Source organism: Chinchilla lanigera, unplaced genomic scaffold (genome assembly GCF_000276665.1).
Source record: "Chinchilla lanigera isolate Chin_1 unplaced genomic scaffold, ChiLan1.0 scaffold00049, whole genome shotgun sequence".
Lineage (NCBI taxonomy): Eukaryota > Metazoa > Chordata > Mammalia > Rodentia > Chinchillidae > Chinchilla > Chinchilla lanigera.
The window spans coordinates 8,534,188-8,558,318 of NW_004955450.1; the positions used below are offsets into that span (position 1 = coordinate 8,534,188).

The 24,131-nt window shown below is 44.8% G+C and overlaps 1 protein-coding gene across 2 annotated transcripts in view; it reads right to left on the reverse strand.

The window, feature by feature from the left end:
* Iqch (IQ motif containing H) overlaps window positions 1–24,131 on the reverse strand; it is a 198,621-nt gene that overhangs the window by 37,998 nt on the left and 136,492 nt on the right. For both annotated transcript variants that reach the window (XM_013518930.1, XM_013518931.1), the window contains exons 16-17: window positions 22,846–22,966; window positions 18,383–18,669 (exon numbers count right to left, since the gene is read on the reverse strand). In XM_013518930.1, coding sequence (XP_013374384.1) covers window positions 18,383–18,669; window positions 22,846–22,966 — 408 coding nt within the window. The remainder of the gene's footprint in view (window positions 1–18,382; window positions 18,670–22,845; window positions 22,967–24,131) is intronic.

The window sequence follows — 24,131 nt, forward strand, 5'->3', positions numbered from 1 at the left end:
ACCTTTGCAGTCAGGGCATGGCCCATGGGGCCTCTTAGGGCAGTTCCTCTTGAGGTGGCCTGGCTTTTAACAGTGGTAGCAGATGAATGTAGTCGTCAAGTTCTTCTTGGGGCCCCAAGAATCAGACTTAGGGTCTGTTTCTCTCAGTGCTGCAGCAAAAGCAGCTGCTTTTTCTTGGTATCTTTGTTTTCTCTCCTTGGCTTCCTCCTCGTCATGGCTATAGAACACTGAGGAGGCAATTCTTACTAACATCTCAAGTGAGCCATCTGGGGCGAAAGCCATTTTTTGTAGCTTTTCCTCTCCAGCCTCTCAGCGCATTGGGACTCCTCAACCACTTAGTGTCCTCTCCCCAACCGTCACCACAGGCAGCAGGAATCTCAGTGAAGACCTCTCCAGAGCTGCACGTGCTCCTCCACCACAGCCTGTACTGTCAGGGGAAGAATGGCTTCCAGGGAGTCCCCCCAGGTTTTGCGTAAGGTCCTCCTGGTTTCCAGCTTCCAAATGGCTCTCGTGAACTCAGTCAACTAGACCTCTGAGTCTTTGGGCGTAGTCTGTATTCTCGTGTTCTCTGAGTCCTTGTTCAGCAGCTGCTCCTCTGCTGACTCTGGACCTTTCTGTTCTCAATGGCAGGAGCAAGAGCAATCCACTGTGTGGCATGTATTCCCAAGGGTTTCTCCATGTCAGGATGACTCAGGCACATCCCTGGGCGGGCCTCTGCAGCCAGAGCGTGGCGGGCCAATTGTGTCATTGCTTCTCTGTGCCATGATAGTTCTCGACCTCGTGGTGGTGGTTGGTTTGGGGGCCAGCACGTGCCAGCATGCACAGCTGCACAGCTTCCCATGTGCAGTCAGCCCACCTCCCGGGCGCCTGCTTGGCTAGGGTCCCGCCCAAAGGCCGGTGCTCCCTGCCACTCGGCTTCCCAGGAGCCCGCAGCCTGCTTCCCGGTGCAAGCAAAGTTCTGCAGCAAAGGATTTAGTCTTGTCTCTTGCCACCCTCCTCTTAAGGACATCAAGGTGGGTATGGCCCTGAGGGACTGATTTATAGATCAGTGATATTTAATGAAGAATCAGACTTTTAGAACTTTAAGAGCTCATAGATGTTTTGCAGACTAATTTCATGATTTTTCTTCTCTTTTTGTAAGGAGAAGCACTTGAGGCTTCAGATAGAATAAGTGACTTGCTAAAGGCCTGAGGCAGATATTTGTGATCCACAGCCAGTCACCTCACTAGGCCCCATTTTCCTTGATGAATAGCTGAAGATAATAGTCCAGGTGGACTCCATTGCTTCCAGATGTGCCTATGAGACTAACGGGGACTTGTAAAGATTTGCCACTTTCTGGAAAAAAATTTAAAAGACTTACTCTCCACCTAAGCCAGTTTTGAGAGATGCAGGGCTGAGAATTCACCCACCACAGAGGTGGTATCTATTGGCCCTCTTGATTCTTTTTGTGGATTCCTATAGCAATGGCTAGGCTGTGCAAGCCAGGTTGTATGCCCACCTTCTCCAGTTGTTGGATAATTCAGCCACGGACAGGCTAAGGTTCCCTCTGTATTTCTGGCTTGGCAAAGCACAATGCCACGGGCTTACTTCCTACATTCAGCTGTGGCGGGAGGGAACTCATTGGAGGGTACTGAGCAGAGGGGTGGTATAATCTAATTAATGAGAAGAAATGAGACGAGACCATGAGGGCAAGGATAGGGTTCATTTAGGAAGACACTGCTGTACTGTGGGTGAGAGATGCTACTGACCAGGCTGTACGGTAAAGGAGTGGGTGGGAGAAGTGGTCGTGTTATAGATCCTTTCAACCCCAAGGGGTTAGCCATGAGTTAGCTGTGGGATGGGAGGCAAAGGGAGGCATCAGAGATGTCACTGCAACCTTTGCCCTGCAGAAAGTAGAAGAATGGAGTTATCATTCCTGAGTGGAACAGACAGCTAGAGGAATGATTTAGAGGTAAAATCAATATTTTAGGTTTGGATCTGGGTCTGGTGTTACCCACCTGTAATCCCAGGACTCTGGGAGGACTCTGGGAGGCTCAAGACACTTAAGTGGTCTTAAAATATATTCTTCCATCTCTGGACCTGTTTCCTTTTCTGCTAGCTAGAGTGTGAGGCAGGACTCTGGGAGGCTGAGGCAGGAGGACTGCAAGTTCAGGCTCAGCCTGGGCAACTTAGTGACTTATCAAGACCTTGTGTCAAAATTAAAAAAAAAAAAAAAAGAAGTAGAAGGGCTTGGTGTGTAGTTCAGTGCAAAAGACCTTGGGTTCAATCTCTAGTACCAAAATAAAATAAAATAATAAAAAATTAAAATTCAGTTTTGAGTGTGTGACATGTCAGATGTTTTTTTTTTTTTTTTTGGTTTTTCTCTGGTACCGGGAACCGAACTCACGACCTTGCGCTTGCCAGGCAGGCGCTTTGCCGGTGAGCGAAATCCCCAGCCCCTAGATGCCTTTTTGGAACAGTGTTCAGGAGGGTGGGTTGAGAGCTCAGGAACGTTTCTCCTTTTCAGCTGCATAAGGGGGAGCTTGGGCTGGGCTGGCTGCAGGTTTGAAGCAGACTCTGCCCCTGGTAGGAAGGCACCCTTTCCTCTGCTGTCACGTTCACTTTCAGGCCCGAGGCTGCAGACTCTCCCAGGTTGGGGAGCGCTGAGATCTATAGGACGGGGAGTTCCCTGGGGACATGCGCTTCTCACTGTGGTTAGGCCAGGGTGAAATAAAGTTGAGAAGGATGAGGGTAGCTGGGTAAAGGGGAAGAAATGCCAGCAGCGTGAGGGAAATGGGGACCAGAGAGGGAGGTGGGTGGTTTCTTTGAATTGGAAAGACCCCCTGGACCAGAGTTACAGGGCTGGGAATGCTGGCCTTGACATTGCAACCTACGTGGTCTTAAGACACTTCCATCTCTGGGCCTGTTTCTCTGTCTGCTAGCAAGAGGCTGAGGCATGTGTCTTTAAGGGCTGTTGAGAGGGTTCAGCGACGGTAGGAAACTGTGAGAGACTGTTACTGTAGAGCACTGTTTAGGCTCTGATCCTTCTTCCCATCTGTCTCAGCAACACCATCTGCCTGCCAGGAGCCGTCGGGGCAGCAGAACTACTTGTTGGCCTTTGACTCTGGTATTCTTGTCTGCTTCTCAGAGGTGGGGAGCAGAGACAGACTCCAGGATCCATTAGAACATGCTTTCCCCGGGCAGTTCCTAGAACACGTCTTTTCCCCACTGGGATCACTGAAACGCCAGGTAGCTTTGAGCTCTCCACTGTGGTACACACACGTAATTCTCAGTGCTAAAGCAATGGGTATGCTGCACTGTGAGAATTTTCAATGAGTGAAATATTAATATGACTATGATAGTAAAAGTTGTTTGCCTGACATTAAAAAAAATCAGTAGGCAGAGGAGACAGCAGCCTCTTGGCCTGTTGCCACCTAGTGGCTGCTGCTGGGATAGCCCGGGTTTGTAGAGGGTGAGAAGGGCTGTTTGCCATCGTAGCGGGCAGTCCCCTGGTCAGCAGTAGCCACTCCCAGGATTCATCTTGGAAACCTTTCCCTCTGCTTCTATTAGTACTGTTTCTCCTTTTGGGCATGACGTAAATCATAGCTCCACGTGCCCATCTCTGAGTAACTAGAACATCTGTCTCTGTACTAGCTTTCCTGGACACTGCCTTGTATTGGTTTTTTGAAATCTGCAGGGTCAAAGGTAGCAAAAACCAAATCAAACCAAGACACAGAAAACACACTCACACACACACACACACACACACACACACACACACACACAAAACAAAAAATAAAACAAACCAGGGCCCTGCCATTTAGCACTCAGGGGCAGGTAGGGACAGCATGCCAAAGTGACATTTTTCAAAGGCCTTCAGAATGTTTTGATTTTAAAAAGTAACTGGCTTCCAAATATGGAAACTGTAAAAATAACAGTAAATACTTTAAAAATACCCACAAAATGGAACGTGTCAGTTAAGGGCAATACAACTCTTATGTAGTTATGTCTAAATCATAGACCATGAGGGTGATGTTGGTATGTTTCATGGGATGTAGAGCAGGTGAAATCTCCAAAACTGAAAATACCCAGAGAGGTCTTAAACAGCCCTGTCCCAGAAGGCTTCGAAAGACCTGCATCATCCCCATTTCTTCCTTTTATGGACAAGGATTCTGAGAGGTGGACAGATTTGCTCACATCCCACAATTAGGGGGAGAATGGGGATCAAAGTCTGAGTTCCCGATCCTGGTCCTGCTCTTTCTATGACACCTTATTACCAGTATTTAAATACTACTTTTAAGTGTGACGCCAGGGGCTTCTCTGTCACTTTGGAAATTCTTTCCGAATGTGTCAAAACTATGTTCAAAATGAACTTGGGTATCCAAAATGAAAATCTTGCAATTTAAACCTGCGTCAGCAGTAGCCACACTTGTATTTTTCACCTTGGATAAAAACAAAACCAAAACCCCACAAATCTTTTTTTAGTATATATTCTGCCAACGTGCGCACTCCCACACCTTTTAACCCATCCCTGCCTTCTCTGTTTCTTTTTCCAAGTTTCCTCTGCTGCCTCTTTAAACACATGCTCATTCTTCTGTTATTTTTAAGACTGACGTCCTATCTGATATTATTTATATTCCTAGGACATGGAGTTATACACTTCTTTTTTTTTTTCTCTAAGTATTTCCTTCTCATTTTGACATTAAACACTAAACTCCAATAAGCATGAAAACCCACTTTTTATAACCCCATTAGCTTTCCAGGACCAGTAATTGCGTGCATTTCTTCCACAGCAATTCAAGACAGTAATCCCATACTGTGTGTGGTTCTGCTTTAATTTTCATGCTGTAAACGTCAGGCCTGGTGAATGATTTGCTTCACTGAGAAGTGCTCCTTTAGTGCTGCTCCAAATGATCTCTAAAAGGCTTTGTCGATTTTCAAAGCAGAAGGGCTCTTGTTGGGGAGCTTCCAGCAGGGAGGGCTCCTTGGGCACAGTCCTTGAGATGTGGAGGACTCTTTCAGCCAAGTGGCGACCTCTCATGGTGAGGATGGGCATGTAGCACCAGCCCCATATGTGCAATGACTTGCTAGCCGACTTTTCTTTTCTCTTTTTTTTTTTTCTATTCTTTTCCAGCCTCCTTGACAGCTACAATAAACCAGAACCTTGTACAGAAAATAACCTTGGTTGCAGAACATGTAGGTCAGAAGAAGCATTATAAAACTATGGCCTTGAAGCTAGTCTAGTCCAGTCTCTTTAGGTCGTAGGAACAAGGCTTTGCACGTTCACTTAAAAACTTGTATATGAATGTTCCCTGCAACATCATTCTTTTTTTGTGGGGGGTACCAGGATTCGAACACAGGACCTTACACTTGCCAGGCAGGCATTGTGCCACTGAGCTAAATCTCTGGCCCCTGCAACATTATTCTTAACAGTCAAAAAGTGGAGGCAGGGGGCTGGGGATTTAGCTCAGCGGCAAAGCGCCTGCCTGGCAGGCGCAAGGTCGTGAGTTCGATTCCCGGTACCGGAGAAAAACCAAAAAAAAAAATAAAATAAAATAAAAAAATAAAAAGTGGAGGCAACCTAAATATCCATCAATGGATGCATAAATAAAATGTGATATGACCATACAATGGAATATTATTTAGCCATAAAAGCAACGATTGACACAACTGATATACGCTACAACATGACTGAACCTTGAAAATATTGTGAATGGAAGAAAAGTCACAGAAGACCACCTACTGTTTGATCCCATTTATATGAAATGCTCAAAGGGAAATCCATTGAGATGGAAAATGGTTTTCAGTGGTTGAGGGGAAGGAGGAAGGGTGAGTGACTTCTAATGGGTAGCACATTTCTTTTTAGAATGAGAGAAATGCCGTGAAAGTACATAATTATGATGGTTGCACGAGTCTGTGAATACACTAAAAACTACTGCAGTGTGCACTTTCAAAAGGTGAATTATACAGCATACAGTATCTCAGTAAAGCTATCCCTGCAACCCAGGCTGGAGCCCTACACAGTTTTTAAGGCCCAGTGTTTGAATCTAGTTGAGTGTGTACATAGTAACTGACGGTAGAAGCCTGTAATAAACCACCTCCAAAACTGCCTTCTGAATGTATACTAGACCTTCATCCAAAACTGTGAAAAGCTTGTCATATGCTGCTAACAAAGATCTGCTATGTGCACTAAAGCAAACAAATGCCCAGCACAAGGGTCAATACATGGGACTTCATGAGCAGCGTGAGTCGGAAGGGGTAATACGTTAGCATACTGTGATGTGCATAACCTCAAAAGACTGAGTGAGCTCTAAGGACACGGTGATGCTTTTCTAGAGGCAGTTTTCACTTCTATGTGTGGGTTTCCCACTGTGGACTTCCATTGTGTGTCAGCTCCCGGACGGAGCGGGCTGAGCATGGTGAAATCCAGACAGAGGCAGGGCTGGCCAGGCTGGCGGGCTCATGATAAAGCAAAGCTGGCCTCTTGCGTCCCTCCACTTTTTGTTCATCTCCGCAGCTCCCAGCCCCTCAGCTGTGTTCTGTGGGCCCTGCCTCTTCCCCACCAAGTTAATACAATAGTCTAAGCAGTCCTCACTAATTTGGTGATGGGAGAGGACAGAGTGGGACCCAGGTGACGTGTGCTTATCATAATGGAGTTTTGGGATTCAGTTATCTGGGGGTCCATCTGGATTCCACAGTGTTGCCCTGGTTGCCTGGAGACTCTGGTGTTTGATCCCGCACCCTGTTGAGGCACTTTGTCATCTTCTGGACAACAGTGATATTCTGGAAGCTGCGTATGCGGCAGGCTGTGGGAGGGAGATGTGGAAGAGGAAGAGGAGGGGAAATGAGTATGTTCTCAGGGTCTGTTAAGCACAAGGCACTGTGGTCAGTATTTTCTCCTGTCATCCTCACACCGGCCCAGTGAGCTGGGCATGGGTGTCCTCATCTCATAAAAGTGAAAATGGAAGCATAAGGAGTCTAAGAAAATACTGGAGCATGGGTGGAGCATGAGGGCCCTGGGGAAAATTCCATTTGAGTAGCCACTGACTGCAAATCACCTTGCTCAGTCCTGGCCCCCTACTTGGCTGACACGGCGTTAGGTTCTGCCTGCTGAGCTCACCCCCAGGGCTGCCTTGAACTGGTGGCCCCTCGGATGCCAGCTGTCCCTAGATTCCATTTCTAATGAGTGAAAGGAACAGCGTCAAGGAAGGTGTTTCTCCCTCCCTCTTCCTGTGCCCTTTCTCTTCCGACTCTTCTTCTAAGCTTCAATGCATTGTTTCTCAATATATAGCTTCCTCTCAGGAGGGTACGCTAAGAAGGCTCTTAACTCACGGCAGGGAAGTGTAAATCCTTAGTTTTAGCTCTGCTTGTATGTGCCAGGCATTTTACAGAGTCTTTGAGATAATTTTTTAGGAAAAAAATTGTGAAATTACTTTCTTCACTTTTTAAAAAATCCAGAATATGTACATTGAGTTTTTTGTTTCCCCAAAAGATCCAGTGTGGCATATTCTTTAGTACACCATGTAGCTTTAATGTTAACGGAAGTTTTATAGCGCTCTTCCTTTGAAAAATAGCCTTATCTTGAGCCCTTTAGAAAATAACCCTTCGTCCTGCACATTTTTCTTTGCAGAGGATCAGGAATTTTGTTGCTGCTGCATGAGATTCAAAACGTGCTCTCCCAGCCCAGGAGGAGTTGCGGAGGACACAGCTGCCTCCTTGCCAGGCACTGTGGGTTTCAGGAAAGTTCCATGTTTCCCCTCTATTCCCTGCTTACATTCTCCTGATAGCAGGAGTGGGAAGTGAACTTTGTTAGTTTATTTGTATTTGTATTTGGTACTGGCACCTAATGCTGGCTAATCGAACTTCAGTGGGTTGGTTTAATATCATTTTCATGTTATGGGATTAGTAGAGAAATCTAAAAAGATGAGAAACCAGATGTAAATAAGGCCAGCACTCCGTGATGGGCTGGGAACATGGTAAGTTGGGGGAAGGCTGGCTCCCTCATGAAGCGGGAATTTGGAACGACGGAGAACACCATGAATCTTACATTTAAGAAAGTGAAGTACATGTTTGGAGGAATATGCATATTGTTAAAACAGTTCTATTTATGCAAAAGATTCATGTAACTTTATAAGGGTTTTCAGGGATTTTAAAGGATTTTAAGTGCTGTGTTAGACTGTACTGGTAACAGATGTTCAACGACATGTTTAAGTTTTTGTTTTACTGAAAAAGCAACGGATTACCTAATATTTTCTTATAAAAACATCGTTTCAATGCCACCACACTTTAAGTATAGAATAATAAGTTCATTATTTCTAAAAAAAGCAATTTCAAGTGACAGAAGGGTTCCTAAAAATAAATATTATTCCAGTGGAGCTGGAAGATTTTATTTGTTAAAAGATCCCCTTCAGAATTCTACTCTTTTGTGTCACTTTGTGTTCTTTTTCTGCAAAGACAGATGGTGTCAGTAATTGCCTATATATTTAATTAAGTTAAAAAGCTACATAGTAAGATTTTGGCAAAAAGTAGGAAATTTTGTGCTATGAGCAAAGCAAGCAAAGGAGACAGAAGCTGGTAGCCTAAGACACCACTCCTCACCAAATACACACTTTTGGTATCTCTGTGTGTTGGAATGTGAGACTGCTTTTCATTAATTTTCAGGCCAGAGATATTTATCCTGAAAGATAAAGCCCATATGGAAATCTGGATAGCAGCTCTCTTCCTTTTTTTTTTTTTTTTTTTGCGGTACTGGGGATCGAACTCAAGACCTTGAGCTTGCCAGGCAGGCGCTCTTCCATTTTTGACTAGCTAGATGAAAATGATTCCACCTGTTGTCCACATCCCCAGTATTTTTGTGCTTATTCTAAACTTCTCTCGCATTAGGTGTTTGCCTGGGACTTCTCACCTAGCAGGCTAATCATTGTAAAATTATTATTGGGGGGAAAAAGCAGCAGCTACTTGTAGAAAGTGGTTTGGAAAACTGACTTAACCATTCTTGTAGTGTCTGTTTTCAATGTTCCCATCCCGTGAATCCACCTTCTGGCTTAATGGCAATATGGCGCTCCCAGCTGTGGTGTTGTATATGGGCTGCACATTTAAACTCTTACAGCTTAAAAATGGCTACCACAACACTGATTTTACTCCATTTCGCTTAGTCATTAACATTTAATGATTACCTTATGTGCTGAGCACAAGGATGGAATATATTAAAAAAATAGAAGATGTGTTTTCTGGCTTTAAGCTGTTCAACTCAATTCAACAAGCAGATTGAGGAAATACAAGAGAACATACATTTTCTCTGGTGATGGTGGAGGAGAAGGAGGAACATTTTCAAAGGAATTCACCGTCAATCCACTGTACTACACAGTGTTTGCCGTTAAAGATCGCAGCTTGGCACCTAGACATGGCATGGTGGGAACCCTGGTAGGCTGCTCGAAAGCCGTGTGACCTTGAGTATGTCATTGCATCTTCAGTTTCCTCCTTTGGACATTAGGTATGATAATACCCACTTCTTACGGTGCGAGGGTTAGGGTTATCACATGTGAAATACGTAACAAGGGGCTGGGGATTTAGCTCAGCGGCAAAAGTGCCTGCCTGGCAAGTGCAAGGTCGTGAGTTCGGTTCCCGGTACTGGAGAAAAACCAAAAAAAAAAAAAAAAAAAATACGTAACAGTGCCTGGAAGATGATAAAATTTCAACAAAAATTGATAATATCATTGATAATCTGACCATCTGAGAGGCTAGAGGATGTCATGGCAGTTGAAGGAGGATTAATTAATATAGATTCCAAGTGGAGCTGGATTTTGAAACACATTTCAAAGGATGGGAAGTTAAAAAAAGAAAGAAACATTAAGTTGTAGGGACGAAGGTGGTATGTGGGAAGTGGGGTGAGAAGGAGTTTACTGAACACAGAGGCACACAGCTCACAGTTCTGGAAAGTCTGGTGGGCAGGGTCAGTGAGAGCGAGCAGTTGGTGTCGCGGGGGAGGGGTGGCAGACAGTTCCATCTGACCGTAAGGAATAAGGAAGGGTGAGAGCGAATTACCCTATACACTGTCACTCAAACATTATGGTACAGGAAAAAGAAAAAACAAGTTAAAACATTGCGAAGGACAATTTTACAAAGCTCATACAAGTCAACAGCGACAAACAAGCTGTTGTAGTTCAGGTCTAAAATGCCCCCCAGAAGGCTCATGCATTCAGAGGCGCGCTTTTAGAGAGTGACTGGGTCCTGGGGTGCTGTACTCCTCAGCGGGTTCATCCAGGAATGAGATCACGGCCGAGTGTGCCGTTAGGAAGCGGCCCTGGCTGGCGGCTGGGTCTGGGGCACATCCTCAGAGTGCATTCTCGTCCCCGGCTCCTCCTTTTTCTTTTTCTGTCTATTTCCTGGCTGCCCCGGCTTGGGCAGCTTTCCTCTGCCTTGTCCTTCCACCATGCATTTCTGCTTTGGAGATGAATAAGTGCTGGTGAGGGTGTGTACATTGTTTCCTGGGTATAAACCAGTGTAGCCATCACAGAAAAGAGCATGGAGCTTCCTCCAAAAATTAAGAATGTAACTACTGTAAGATCCAGCAATTACACACACACACACACACACACACACACACACATGCATACACGCACACAATGGACTCTTATTCATCCTTTAAGAAGAGAGAAATCCTGCTACTTGTGACTTGTGTGAACCTGGAGGACATGATGCTAAATGAAATAAGCCAAATGCAGAAAGTAGCACATAGTCTCATGTAAGCTGTCGACACTGTTGTTCCTTGCTGAAATGGATTGCTGATTTATAGTTCAGAGGTACAAAATTGGTTGGTAATTAGACTATTTGATGTTGTGAGCCTGAGAACTCAATCACATACTAAGAAATCAAGCAGGCATCTCTGTGGTGTGTTGCTGTTGTTGTTGTTTCAATTTTATTTATGTATTTGAGACCGGGTCTCGCTGTGTAGTTCAGGCTGGCTTTGAACCCACTGTGGAGCCCAGGCTCCCTCAAACTCACAGTGATCCTCCTGCCTCAGCTTCCCAAGTGCTGGGATTACAGGTGTGCACCACTGCACCCGGTAAGAAGTAAAGCAGACACATCCATGTCTGGGTGTTACCATCCAAAAAATTAAAATAAAGTAAAATCAATGAAACTTACAGAAAGTAGAAAGGTGATTGCCAGGGGTCAGGAGGTAGGAGAAACAGGAACTGCTAAAGGACACAAACTTTCAGTTGTAAGATGAGTAAGTTCTGGAGATCAAATATACTTGATGACTAGAGTTGATCATGCACTCTGCAAATGAAATTTGCTAAGAAAGTAGATTCTGCACATAAAACGAGGCACCTACCTGAGATGATGGGTATGTTAGCTTGATTGTTAATTACTTTACAACGTATATGTATACCAAGATACAATACTGCATGTCTCAAATACACACTTGTTTTTGGTTTGTTTTTAGGCGCTAGGGATGAACCCCAGGCCTCTAGTATTCTAGACAAGCACGCTAGCAACTACGTTCCCTACATACCATTTTTACTTGTCATTTCTATGTTAGTAAAGCTAGGGGGCTGGAAAAGGACAGTTTTGAAAGGGAAATTTTATCACACAAAAATCTTGACCACAGTGGACAGCTGGAGGTAGGAAGACTTCTGGGTCCGTTCTCATGATGCTAGGGGCGGGGCGAGCTGTAAGCCTTTGCCTGTTGAGAATCTTCTGTTCTTTCTTGGCATGAGCAGGAAGTCTTTTCCTTTTTCCCTACCTGTCACCCTCTTGGGTCCTGCAGATACGGGACCCCTCCTGAACAGGGCAGGAGGAGGAGGAGGAGGAGGAAGGGCACAGATTTCCCTGTCCTGGCAATGCTTTTGGTGATTAAAGTTAGGGAAAGTCCCGGCAGGGATGTCTTGGTTTCTTTGATAGGAAGCGAGGAACTCCATGATGAGAGAGGCCCCTGAGGGAGTCCTGGGTGGGACCGCTGGATGTACACAGAGGAATGAGCTAGCCCAGAGTTGAGGTCTACACCTGGGTTCTAGCTTTCTGAATGTCAAAGTTTACAGTTTCAAGAAAACATTTAAGGACGTCACAAGTAGATATATACATGGCAAACCTGGCTACTAGTTCACCTGCACTTTCACTGTTTAGGAGAATTGTAATTTTCGCTGTAAAATTTGTCATCACTGGCCTTGTGTTTATTGTAAAAGTCATCATCATTACCATTATCATTATTATTATTTGTATATTGCAGGTTTATTTCACTGACACAAAGATACAGACCTTTCGAGGGACAAGTCTTTTACTCCAATGTTTCTAAATCCTTTGGGATCTATTTTCTCTTTACTAGGTATTAAGTTGTGATTAACAATGTGCCTATTATAACATTTAAAAACACTGAATAATAGGCACTTCTGTTTATACCAAAGGCCTATTAAAATTTAATTTAGATATACACTGTTAACCTTCTTATATATAAATAAAATACCTTCCCTAAAGAGAAAAAGTAAATCTCATTGAGCTCCCTTGGTGAATTCCTTATATATCTTGAAAACAGATACAGAGATTTTGCAAATGAGAGTACTAGAGGGGAACTCAGAGAGAAGTATTCATTCATTCATTTAATAAATATTTATTGAGCATCTATTATATACTAGGAAGATATGAGATGCTGGGTATACAAAAATGAACAAAAAGGAATTACGATATTTCCATAGACCTTGGTTTTTCCATTCCCTGAATTAAATGTATTCATTTTTGATGCTTATATATCACTCTGAGAGGATGATAATGCTCAGTGACTTTTAAAAATAATGCTAATTCAATTCATACTCCACTCACAGTTTGAGAACCTGCTGAGGGCCTCTGTGACAGATTTACATGTGGTTATGCCATCTGATTTAATAAGAACAGTATCTTTTATCTATCTGCTCAGCCTCTCAGAACATCCTGTGAGGAAGGCAGAAATTCACCACTTGTTAACAAGAGCACAAATCTTAGACAGGTCCAGCGAGTTGTCCAAAGTACCATATTGGTCAGTGGAACAGTGGGACAGGAAACTTTTACTATAGCAGCGAAAGTATTTTCAGACCTTTTTTCTAATCTAGGCTGATATTCTGTATTTAGAAATTGTTAAAAAAAAGTTTTCAGAATACGTGGTGTCTTAGTCACTCCTAACACCCACTGATTAAAGGAGAAGTTCTTTTCGGCTCACAGGTGTAGAGGTTTCAGCCCGCTGTCCACTGGCTCCAAGGTAGGGAGGCATGGCACAGGGGCCGGGCGGAGGAGGGCTGCTCACGGCGTGGAGGACAGGAAGCAGGGAGAGGGGAGGAGCGTGGCGAGGAGATAAACCCTTCCAGGCCACGCCCCCAGCTACCCGCCTCTTCTGACAGACTCCGCCTGCTGACGGCCAGTTAGCTCTGATGCCCCCATCGGATCCCTTCCAAACACGTGGAGTAGGCGTTAATATAGATCATTAGTGGCTCCATTTTTATCTTCCTCATAATCTGTATTGATGATGATTCTCATTTCCTTTTGTGGCCATGTTACATCTTTAGGGCCATCACCAGGCACCTGCAGCCATTTTTCCTCTAAATCCTTTTTCTTAGAGGTTATATCCCCACCCTCCACCCCTTTAAAAGTAGTAGCAGTCAATGTTCATAAAATAGATGTTCACAATTATCAAAAAATAAAGCAGTTTTTCCTCTGAAAATTTCAACAGAAGCATCTTTGCTAACCTTTTTTTGTTTAGAGAATTTTATATGAAGAAAAGGAATTGTCATATAAGTTCATATTTACACGAGACAAGCAGAGATGATGCCTGTAAGCTATGGATCATCATTTTTATCCATATATATGTATTTCTACCACCACCCTTTACAACCTTTTCTACACATAGAATACACCTCTTTTTTTTGTTTTGTTTTTTTGAGACAGAGTCTTGCAATGCAGTTTAGGCTGGCCTTGAGCTGACTTTGTAGCCCAGGTTGGCCTTGAACTCACAATGATCCTCCTGCCTCAGCCTCCCAACTGCTGGGATGATAGGTGTGTGCCACCACGCCCGGCTAGAATACACCTCTTTCTTATCCTTCAGGTTCTCATCTTTCAACTCACATCCCACCTATTCTGTAAAACCCCTTTTTGACTGTTCCAAACAGAAGTGCCGTTTCTCTTACCCGAATTCAAGTGGCAAACCGTTTGGTAGCTAAACTGACATTACCTTTTCGATGTCTCTTTTAATGTTTTATGTAGTTGTCACTTAAGCCTGTTCTAGTAATTCCTTCTTTTAACCTTGTCTCCCCAGCTAGATTGTGAACTTCCTAAAGGCAGTACTTCCACATCTCTAGCATCTTGCAGCTTTTCTAGCACGAACATAATGGCTGGTACATAATAGATGCTCAATAAATATTTGTTTCACTGATAGTTACCCAAAGGTGAGTAAATAAGCTCAATAGATCTGGATCATCTAAAAGTTCCAAGAGTCCATCAGTCAACAAATAAAAATCAAGTGGCTGGCCTAATGGGATAGTCATTGTGTTAAATATTTCAAAGAGGCAAAAAAAAAAAAAAAAAAAAAGGCAAGGCTTAGTGCATTTTGTAGAGGATTTCAAAATATGTGGAGGCAGTATTTATGCCTGTGAGCCTAGCTGAGTAGAAAACAACCATGTGCATGTAAAGTGACACTGGATGATAGTTGTGAAGTAGTTGACATGGTACATGTCATACAGAGCACGTCTTGTCTATTCACCCAGCACCTGCAGGGGGCAGCGTAGGGCCTCCTTGTTAATAAGGTGCTTCTCAGTCCCTCCTCAAACTGCAGCCTTTAGTAGGTACTTCCTGCCCCTCCCGGGACCCACTAGCTACTGCCCATCAGGACCCATGATGGTTTGGCTGCTGTTCCTTTAAGGCCTGGACCTCCAGGTCAGGAGGCAGAGCTCTGCCCCTCATCCTCAGGCGGGATCCACACCCGAGCACCCAGGACCCTGCCTGGAAAAGCTCCATCTGTAGGACCCGGGAATCTCGGTCCCAAGGCCATTTTGAGCCAGGCTTCCACAGTTCCTTTTCCTTTTATTCCCCAGTGATCCTGTGTTCCACCCGGGGCTCCCGATACATAAACCCTGCATTTCCCAAGCTGTTCTATTCTGCTGCCTGAAAGCTCACTCTCACCTCCGTGGGTCTAGATGGAATTTCCACCGTCCCGTCCAGAGCTGACTCACAACCTGCCTGTCCTTGCGCACCACTCTCACGTATCTACTTTCTCTAGGCTCCTGGCCTTCTCTCCTGCTGCGCCAGCGCGGTGAGTTACGGACCCTGGCGGGGGTGGCATGCAAGAATTTGAATGCAAAAGTCACCTCAGTTCTCTGCGTCTCATGTCTAATGCATGACTTTCATTAGTGAATAAGATCATATACATGAAAATACTTTGTAAACTGTCATCATCAATACAAACATGATGATATTCATATTTCTGTCTGATTAGAAATACAATACATAGTTACTTCTGAAGATGTGAATGTCAGGACTAAGGGTATATAGCTCAGTGGTAGAGTACATGCTTTGTGAGCCCCAATCCCAGCACTGGAAATAAACACATGAACAAAATCTAAAAATTAAATTTAAAAAAAGAAAATGCAGAAAGTACAAAATAGCAATCCCTTCTGAATTGATTTTCTGTTGCTGCTGTAACAAACTGCCACGAATTTCCTGGTGTAAAACTATATACAAAGAGCTTCTGAAGAGTGAGTTCTTCACATACAAAGAGCTTCTAAACATCAATATTTAATTACAGTCAAATTTAAAAGGGGCTATAGACATGAGGCAATTAAGAATAGAGGTAAATACACCAACAAACACGAAAAGTTGTGCGTCATAAGTAAAAAAGAAATACTGAGTAAAATAAGGTAACATTTTATTTATTTATTTATTTATTTATTTTTGTCTTTTTGAGACAAGGTCTCGCTATGTAGTTCAGGCTGGCCTTGAGCTCACTTTGTAGCCCAGGCTGGTCTCGAACTCGCAACGACCCTCCTGCCTCAGCCTCCCCAGCTCTGGGATTACAGGCATGCGCCACCACACCCTGCTAGGTAACATTTTTTAAAAGTCTGTTAAACAGGCAAAAGAGAGAGGCTCTTCACTGGCATCACAAGGCATGCCAGTTAGAAAATAAATCAAGGTGCTTCCTGAGGTAATATCACTCACAAAGTGACTAGAGACCATGCCTGTGATTTGCAAACAACCTATTCTATACAGAGCACAAACTACTTTCCTTGCTAACCGGATGTGGTCCCTTGGCATGGTCACCTGGGACTTCCTCCAGTGTTCTATTAGCAGCTATAATTCAGACTGCCATGTGTACAGGTATTAATGGCAAGGGACGAGGAGAAGTCCGAGCACAAAGTCCGAGAATCCTGGGGTCATATTGATCTGTTTCACTCATTCAACCAGGGTCTTCCGTCCTTCTCCAAACACCTTAGAAACACTACCCTACATTGGCTGGAGCACCTCATTCATTCAACAAACATTTACCGAACACTTACTTTGTGACGGGGCAAAGGTAAGTGCTAAGCATATGATGAGAAGCGAAAAGAGACGCAGTGCATCCCTCAGGGAGCTCACAGACTGCAGAAGGAGACAGCATTGACCGGATAATCACATAAACACGTTCAAACCTGCAGTTGGGGTGAGTGATAGGAAGGAGCCACATGTTAATAGGAGACTGTAAAACAGTGGAATTTGACTTTATCAAGGAAATCAGGAAAGGCTTCCCTAAGCAAGTGAGTTGAAATATGATGGTCAGGAAGGGGAAATTACAAGGTCAAAAGAAGAGGCAAGAGATTTTCAGCCAGGGGGGCAGCATGTGCAAAGGCCCAGTGGCAGGGCCAGTGTGATAAGTAAGACACTGAGGCCACATGGGCAGACAAGAGAGAAAAAGAGAGGGACTCAGGGAGAGTGAAACTGAGCAGGTACATGAGACCAGCCCAGGGTAGGGTGGGTCCTCTCTCCCAGAAGCCCAGACAAGTGATAAGCCCAGGGGAAAGCCAGAGTTGTGTAAAGATCTCTTTCACTGCTGTGTGCAAGTCTCCCTACAACAAACTCAAAGAGAGAAGAAGCACAAGTCCAGGACCCAGGGATTTTACGCTTTTTCCTCGAGACTATCGTTTGGAGAGGCAGCCTCCCCTGCCTGTCCTCCTCCTGCTCTCCTGCCGCCTGGCTCTTTCTCCAGGGCCCACTCTTCTGTCCTCCTGCACCCCAGGCAGATTTCCGAATGCCCTTCAGTCTGTCCTTTCCTTTCAGCCTGAGGGTTGGAAAACAGATTACGAAACCAACGGAGAGCCTGGGAAGACAACTGCAAAACTACCCAAGACATAAACTCCTGCTTTGAAACTGCCATCTTTGAAACCGCCATCCAATGAAGTGGAGAACAGTAGAACTGAGGATAAGGAATATAGAACAACTATGGTATACTGACCCTGCTTGACAGCCAGAGGAGATGACAGAGGGCGGCTAAAAGTCCATTGAGTCCTTCAGACAGAGGCCTGGACGCCCAATACAAAAAGGTGAGCGACTGAACATTTCAGACAATGAGCCCCATGAGTACTTGTGAATGCCAATGTTACCATTTTGGTGAGGAAGAGCAAAGCAAAATTGGCTAGAAATTATTTATCCAGAATATCATACATCAGGGCCATATGTGTGCCCATGAAAAATCTCACACGGATGGTACAATCTCTAAAATGCTTAAGACATGCAAAAAGGAAGCCGTATATTATTTCTGGGTCTGTCCACTGCAGGGAAATATAATGAAATGGGAAGGAATCCGACCCTCAGATAGAACACGGGTGCTCTTGCCTGTCCTAAGCGAGGAGGAAGGGCTGGACCCTTGGTAAAGAGAGCACAGGACTGATCGTGCTCTCAGGGCCGCTTTATTTCTTAGGCAGGCTGGGGGCACCTCACTACCTAGATCTTATAGTTCTGAACTGTTTCCCAACACACTTTTTAAAAGGAAAAACTGGTAACTTAAATTGCTGATACGCTACTGCTAAGAAACAGAAACAAGGAGTCTTCACTCCTTTCTAGAGATGGATTTGCCGTTTATGAACAGGTTTCCGACGGTTCAGTCCCCGGATGTGTAAAATAGCTTCACGGTATGAGGCAGACCTAGCACTAAGGGACAGAATAGAGGTCCAGGCAGCAGGGTTATGTGGGATGAGCTTCAGCCACTTATCCTCCAACTACACCCGCGTGAGACGACCTGGGTTCTGTATTTTTAGACATATAACCTGGTCTCACAGGTGTTGACAAGGACCGCATAGATGCAGACTTTCAGAGTCAGCGCATCCGAGCACAGAGTGTTCTAGAATTCATATTGCCCGCTGCATGGATGAATCATTACACGATTTAATATTTTCCTGGCGTCAACTCAACTTACCTGCTGTTCCAAGGTCCTGGGGTCAATAAAAGTCACCAAATCTACAGAAAAGTAACCAACCACATCTCTCACTTGGCAGGCCTTTCCAATTCGGAGGCACAAGGAGCTGAGAACTTGGGGATCCACTGAGGTCTGAGGCACGGTGGTACCAGAGCAAATGAAGGGGCCTTCGGCATGAAACTGGTCCCCTGTTGACAGCACCTTGATCTCTCCATTGGGCTCGATGAGCATGTCTACTGTCAGGTTGGTGACACTGTCTGTTGGCGGGAAGGCTTCAATCACGCCCCCTGGTGGGAAAAGCATGGAGTGGATGGAAGGACACATTCACAGGAATTGCTCCCACTTAGAACAGGAGGAAACGGCTTAGGGTTTGGTAGATGGACTTGGGCTCGGATCCTGCACCTGGCAGATCTTGGGAGACTTTGAGCAAGCGCTTTCAGCTGCTGAACCTCTTTTTCTTCATCTGTAAAATGGGCATAATAAACCTACCTCACCAGGTTGTTGTGAACCTTAGAGAAACTATATATTTAGCCCAATGCTTGCCATTTAGTAGGGCTCAGTGAATGGTAGTTTTGATTCTCATCATAATGATGAAGATACTGTAAATGCCATGGCTACACCCTCTCATTACACGAATGACAGACCTAAGGATTATGGACGAATCCCTAATCCCTATGAGGAATAAACTATGCATAGTCCACTGCTTGTGCTTTGATGACCAACAGGCCTGTCTGTTTGACTTCATTGCTTTTCTAAAGTGTGATAGGTTTGGGGCTTTAACAGGCATAGAGAACGCTGTTATGCTAGCTGAAGGGCTCCTATGTAAAGCCAGTTGCAAATGCATAGAGCCGGGAAGTGCTGCAGTGTTTGGGGAACAGGGCTCCTGCCTCCTTGCTCATGAGAGCTTTATAACTTAATACTTTACCGTTTGTTCCGAATGCCAGAAATCACAAAGTAAACAGCATTTTGCTGGCTAATTTTGGGGCTAGGTCAGGGGTGACCACCAAAATTATGTAGCCTTGATGTTTCTGTTTTTAGGCCTAACCTGTAAATATTACTGTGGATATGCTTTTTGTAGAAAATAGTTTAAAGTATTGTGTGGAAAGAGTTAGAGCACCTAATTTAAAAGTAAAGACAACAAGGTGCTTCCTAGACAGGGTGGCCTCTAGAACCTGCCTTAAGAAAAACTTGCCCTGTATTTCATGAATTTTCTGGGGACGGGTGGTGACCTCTATCTGTAGGGACAAGCCATAGGCTTGGAATAGCATATATGGTTAAGTTCTGAGATTATAGCAATTATCAAAGGCAGTCATCCGATACTTCAAACAAAAGGCACTTTTCTTAAATGTTTATAAATTTGGTCAGACATAGCCCCGATGAATGTCAAATTTCAGTAGGAAAACTATTTTTGGAGTGTACCCGTTCAGTTTCTAACTTATCTATCTACTTGGTTAGTTCTAAATGTTCTTAGTGTATTCTTTGTGTGTGTGTGTGTGTGTGTGTGTGTGTGTGTGTGTGTATGTGTGTGTGTTTGAGAGTGCAATTTAGGCTGGCCTTGAGCTCAATTTGTAGCCCAGGCTGGCCTTGAACTTGCACCGATCCTCCTGCCTCAGCCTCCTGAGTGCTGGGAATATAGCCGTGTACCACCACGCCCCTCTTAGTGTGTTCTGTACCTGTGTCCCAGTTGTTGGATTTTAGCGAGCTAAATGTAACAAAATCCCACAAAACCAAAAAGCCCTGTGAATCTCTGATTTAGTTAGCTTGGTGTCCTTAGCTGTCACCTCTGTTTTGGAAGATAATGCTTCAGTGAGAACACATTATTCTTTTTTTTATTTATTTACCAGATTACTTTAGATATTTTATTTCAAAGAAGCTTATTTGTATGTCTTCTCAGCATCCTGACCATAATTTTTTCACTGTTAATTTTTTCCTTTCAGAGTGATCAATCCCCTTAACAATGTCTAGCTTTTGACATAATCCTATGACAATGGAGAAAGCAAATCTGTAGCACATTTTGTGGCCAGAAGCACGTTTGAGAGAACAGGCAACAGCGGAAGCTGGCGGCTTGATAAGCTTAGGGTCAGGGTCCGTGAGAGGTGCCCCCACCAGCGAGGAAGTCTGTTTATTACTTACAAGCTCCAGATTTTAAGACAAGCTAACGCTGTTGGATCTAACGGTGTCTGATTCATCACTTCTCTGTTGTGTGATTCCGCCCAGGTCACTTCCTACTTTTCTGAACCTCACTTTCTTCACCTTTAAAATTGTGCTAACAAACCCTGTCCTGTCGTTCGTCGGTAAACACCGTGTTTACCACTCGGCCGAGGTAAAAGATAAGGATGAAAGAAGCCTCAGCGTGGGATTGTTCAGCTCAGGTGAGGCAGTGTCTGGGAATCATGAGAAGTGGGTTAGAGGCGGGGTTTGCAAGCTGACCCGAGAAGGTCTGGAAATCCCCTAGTACCTTATCCTGGATGGCCCTGAAGATCTAACTCTTTTGATTTAAGAAAAAAAACCTTTGTTTTTATTGGGCGTGGTGGCACTCTGGAAGACAGAGGCAAGAGGATCGCAAGTTTGAACCCAGCCTGGGCAACTGAGCAACTTATCAAGACCCAAGTCTTAAAATTAAAAATTAAAAAGAGGGCTGGGGGTGTAGCTCAGTGCGAAGGCCCTGGATTCAGTCCCCAGTACCACACACGCGCGAATCCCTTATTCCTGACCTTTTCTGGGGGTGGGGGGAAGCGTTGTACTTCTTTCCATATAAGCATGAGGTTGACTTTCTTACTTTGGCTTTTCTGTCTGTGGCTATGTACAGAAATGTGTAGAATCACATGCTTTTAGAGAAGACACTGGGGTAATGTAGCACAAGTCCTCACCCCCCAAAAATCCTTTTTTCAGTGCTCTTGTTGGATGTCTGACATCTAGTTCCTTGCTTAAATAATTCATTTACAAGGCATCTGCCGCACCCTGGCCAACCAGTGTATTCCAAAGCCAGTGAGCCTGCCCCTTCTGGTCTGGTCCTCTCTTACACACGAGATAAGTCATTTTCCTTGAGTAATATGCCCGTTGGCTCTGGCCAGGACGCCTGCAGCAACACAGAGCTAGTCTTTCATAGGCTCATCTACATGTGAGCAGAGTGATTTGGGGTGAGTTCATCTTTTGTCCCCCTGGTTCCTACTCTGTCAAACAAGAGCGATACCATATTATGCTTTAGAGGTGGGTCACTAAGGGCAGACCCAGCAGAGTACAGCTCCCTGCCTGACTCCTCCTTTCTCTCTCTGCTCCCTGGCTGCCAGTGATGCGAGCAGCTTTCCTCGGCCAGGCTCCTCCACCATGCTGTGTTCTCCTTGAAGTCAGTCAGCGATGCCAGGGACTGACCCCTCTGACACTGTGAGTCACAATGAACCTCCCCTCTGTTAAATTGTGAGCGCTGAGTGTCTCAGCAATCAGAAAAGCGACTAAGATGTACTAGTAATGACCCCATAGAATTGTTACAAGGATTCAATAAGTTAATATATGTACACTTCGGACAACGCCTGGCACACAGTAAGCTCTATGGGTGCTCGGTATATTCTCATCTCTGTTCTATTATCTTTGTTGAGTGGTAGCCAGTGTTATTCTTTGACATAATATTATTTTATCATTAGGTTTTGTGCTAATGAACTACTTGTATCATCACTGGATAGCAGGGAGTAGAGTGGAATGACACCTTTTCTGGCTTGTTATACTAACCCTTGCTCACAATTCATACAGGTGCCCACGTGCCTTACCCTGCCTGGGGCAGGAAGGCCAGGCCCTCTTGTGGTTATGCCCGGATGTGGACTGGGGATAAGCACCATTTGCTCTGTTCATCCCCTTGGTCCTGGGCCTCCCAAAGTTGTTACAAGATGAGGGTGGGGAGGAGGAGGATGAAGGAACAGCAGCTGGCTTCGTACCTAGACCGTAGCCTGGATCCTTACTTGGAAATGCTACCTTTCTTGGCTGGAAGTGAGGCCATTTCTGCTCTTCTGGAATGTGCAAGGGGAAACTAACATTTATTAAAGACTTTTTTATGTGTCAGATCCTGTGGTAGAATCCTTCATATCTCGATTCCATTGACTGCCCCGCCGTCAACCATGTGTGGTAGATAAGCAAGGAAACTGGGCCTCTGAGGATTTCAGAACCTTGCTCAAGATCCAGATGAGGTCCAGATCCACTGCTCAGGAGAGGTCTGGGGCAAAACCAGCCTGGAATCTTGAGATATGCTTCCCACCCTTGGAACACTTGGTTCCTATTTACTCCACGGCTCAGTGCAAGATAAATATTTAAGCAAAACTTAGAAAAGAGAACAAGGCAAGCTGTAGCTGTTAGCACTTTTCTAAGCTAGCACAGGTGATGCGGAATATTGAAACTGGCCTTGGGTTGACCCACAACTACAACCCAAGGTTGTGCAGACTGATCCGCAATAGAAACTTTACAGTCTTATTTACCTTGACTGAGAAACGTTTGGAGGAATTTCCTCCACGTTGGGAACCGTTTCTCATTGACTGGCTGCGCGTGCTGTGCTAAAATGCCCGCCAGCTCCTCGGAGATCTTTGCCAAAGCCGGCTCCTGCAGAAACAAATTAAACAGAACCACAAGCAATTTTACTACAGAAATGAAAACTGCTTGTGGAGTGATTAAAAACCAGGCCTCCAACAGGCAAAAAAATGTGGTTACTGTTTACCCAGAGTCAGAAAGTCATTTTGAAAATATTCCTCTGCTTTCCCAGCCATTTCAGTTTTCATATTTCAAAGTGACTGGGCCCCCTAAACATTGCTGCAAATTGTGCCCGTTGTCTCCAAAAGGCGCCCTCTGTCTGACTGTCAGGAAGCCCAGGTTTCCGACCGCCAGAGGCTGCCCAGCAGTGTCTCTGCACGGTGCTCCTTCTTCCCCCTCTGTTCCTCACTTCCCTACTACATGAAATGTGGAGTGAACTAGTTTGTTCCTAGGGTTCTTCAGATTCCGGAACATTTTTATTCCGTGACTCGAAGTGGGCTGATCCTAGAAGTAACGGAGTTGGCAAGGTCTTTCTCAGGCCATGCGTGCAACGTGTGTAGCAAACACAGATGAATTCCATATTTGGACTGGGTCCCATTCCCACATAGCTCCAGTATGTGCAAAATTCTAAAAGCTGAATAAAGCTCCAAATCCAGAGCAGTGCTAGCCCTAGGCACTTCAGGGAAGGGATACCTGACCTGTACATTTGTGGGGTTGTGCAACCACCACTCTGCCAGTTCTGGAATATTCCATTGCCCCAAAAGGAAACCCCATCCCTAAGAGCTATCCCTCTTTGCTCCCTCAGCTCCTGGCAGCCACCAATCAGCTTCCTGTCTCTAGAGTTGCTTGTTATGGTTTATTTCACATCAGTGGAGTCATATAAGATGTGGCCATTAGTGTCTGGCTTCTATCACTTAGTATCACGTTTCCACAGTATAGCATTTGTCATGGCTGCTTCCTTTGTTTTCATGGCTGAGTAATATTCCACTGCATGGATGGACCATGTTGTGTTTATCTATGCATCCACCGTGGGACAGCTGAGTGTTGAGGTGCTGCTGCCTTGTGGGGATGTGGTTAGTGCCCCTGTGAACAACTGTGTACGGCTTTGGGTTGAGTCCCTGTTGACAACCTTTTTGCTGGGGAATCAACAGCCTGTATCAAACTGTAACCACTTACCCTGCAGGGAGGTAGGCGATACCCAGCAGCAGTGGTTTTATTACTGGTGGAACCCCCCCCC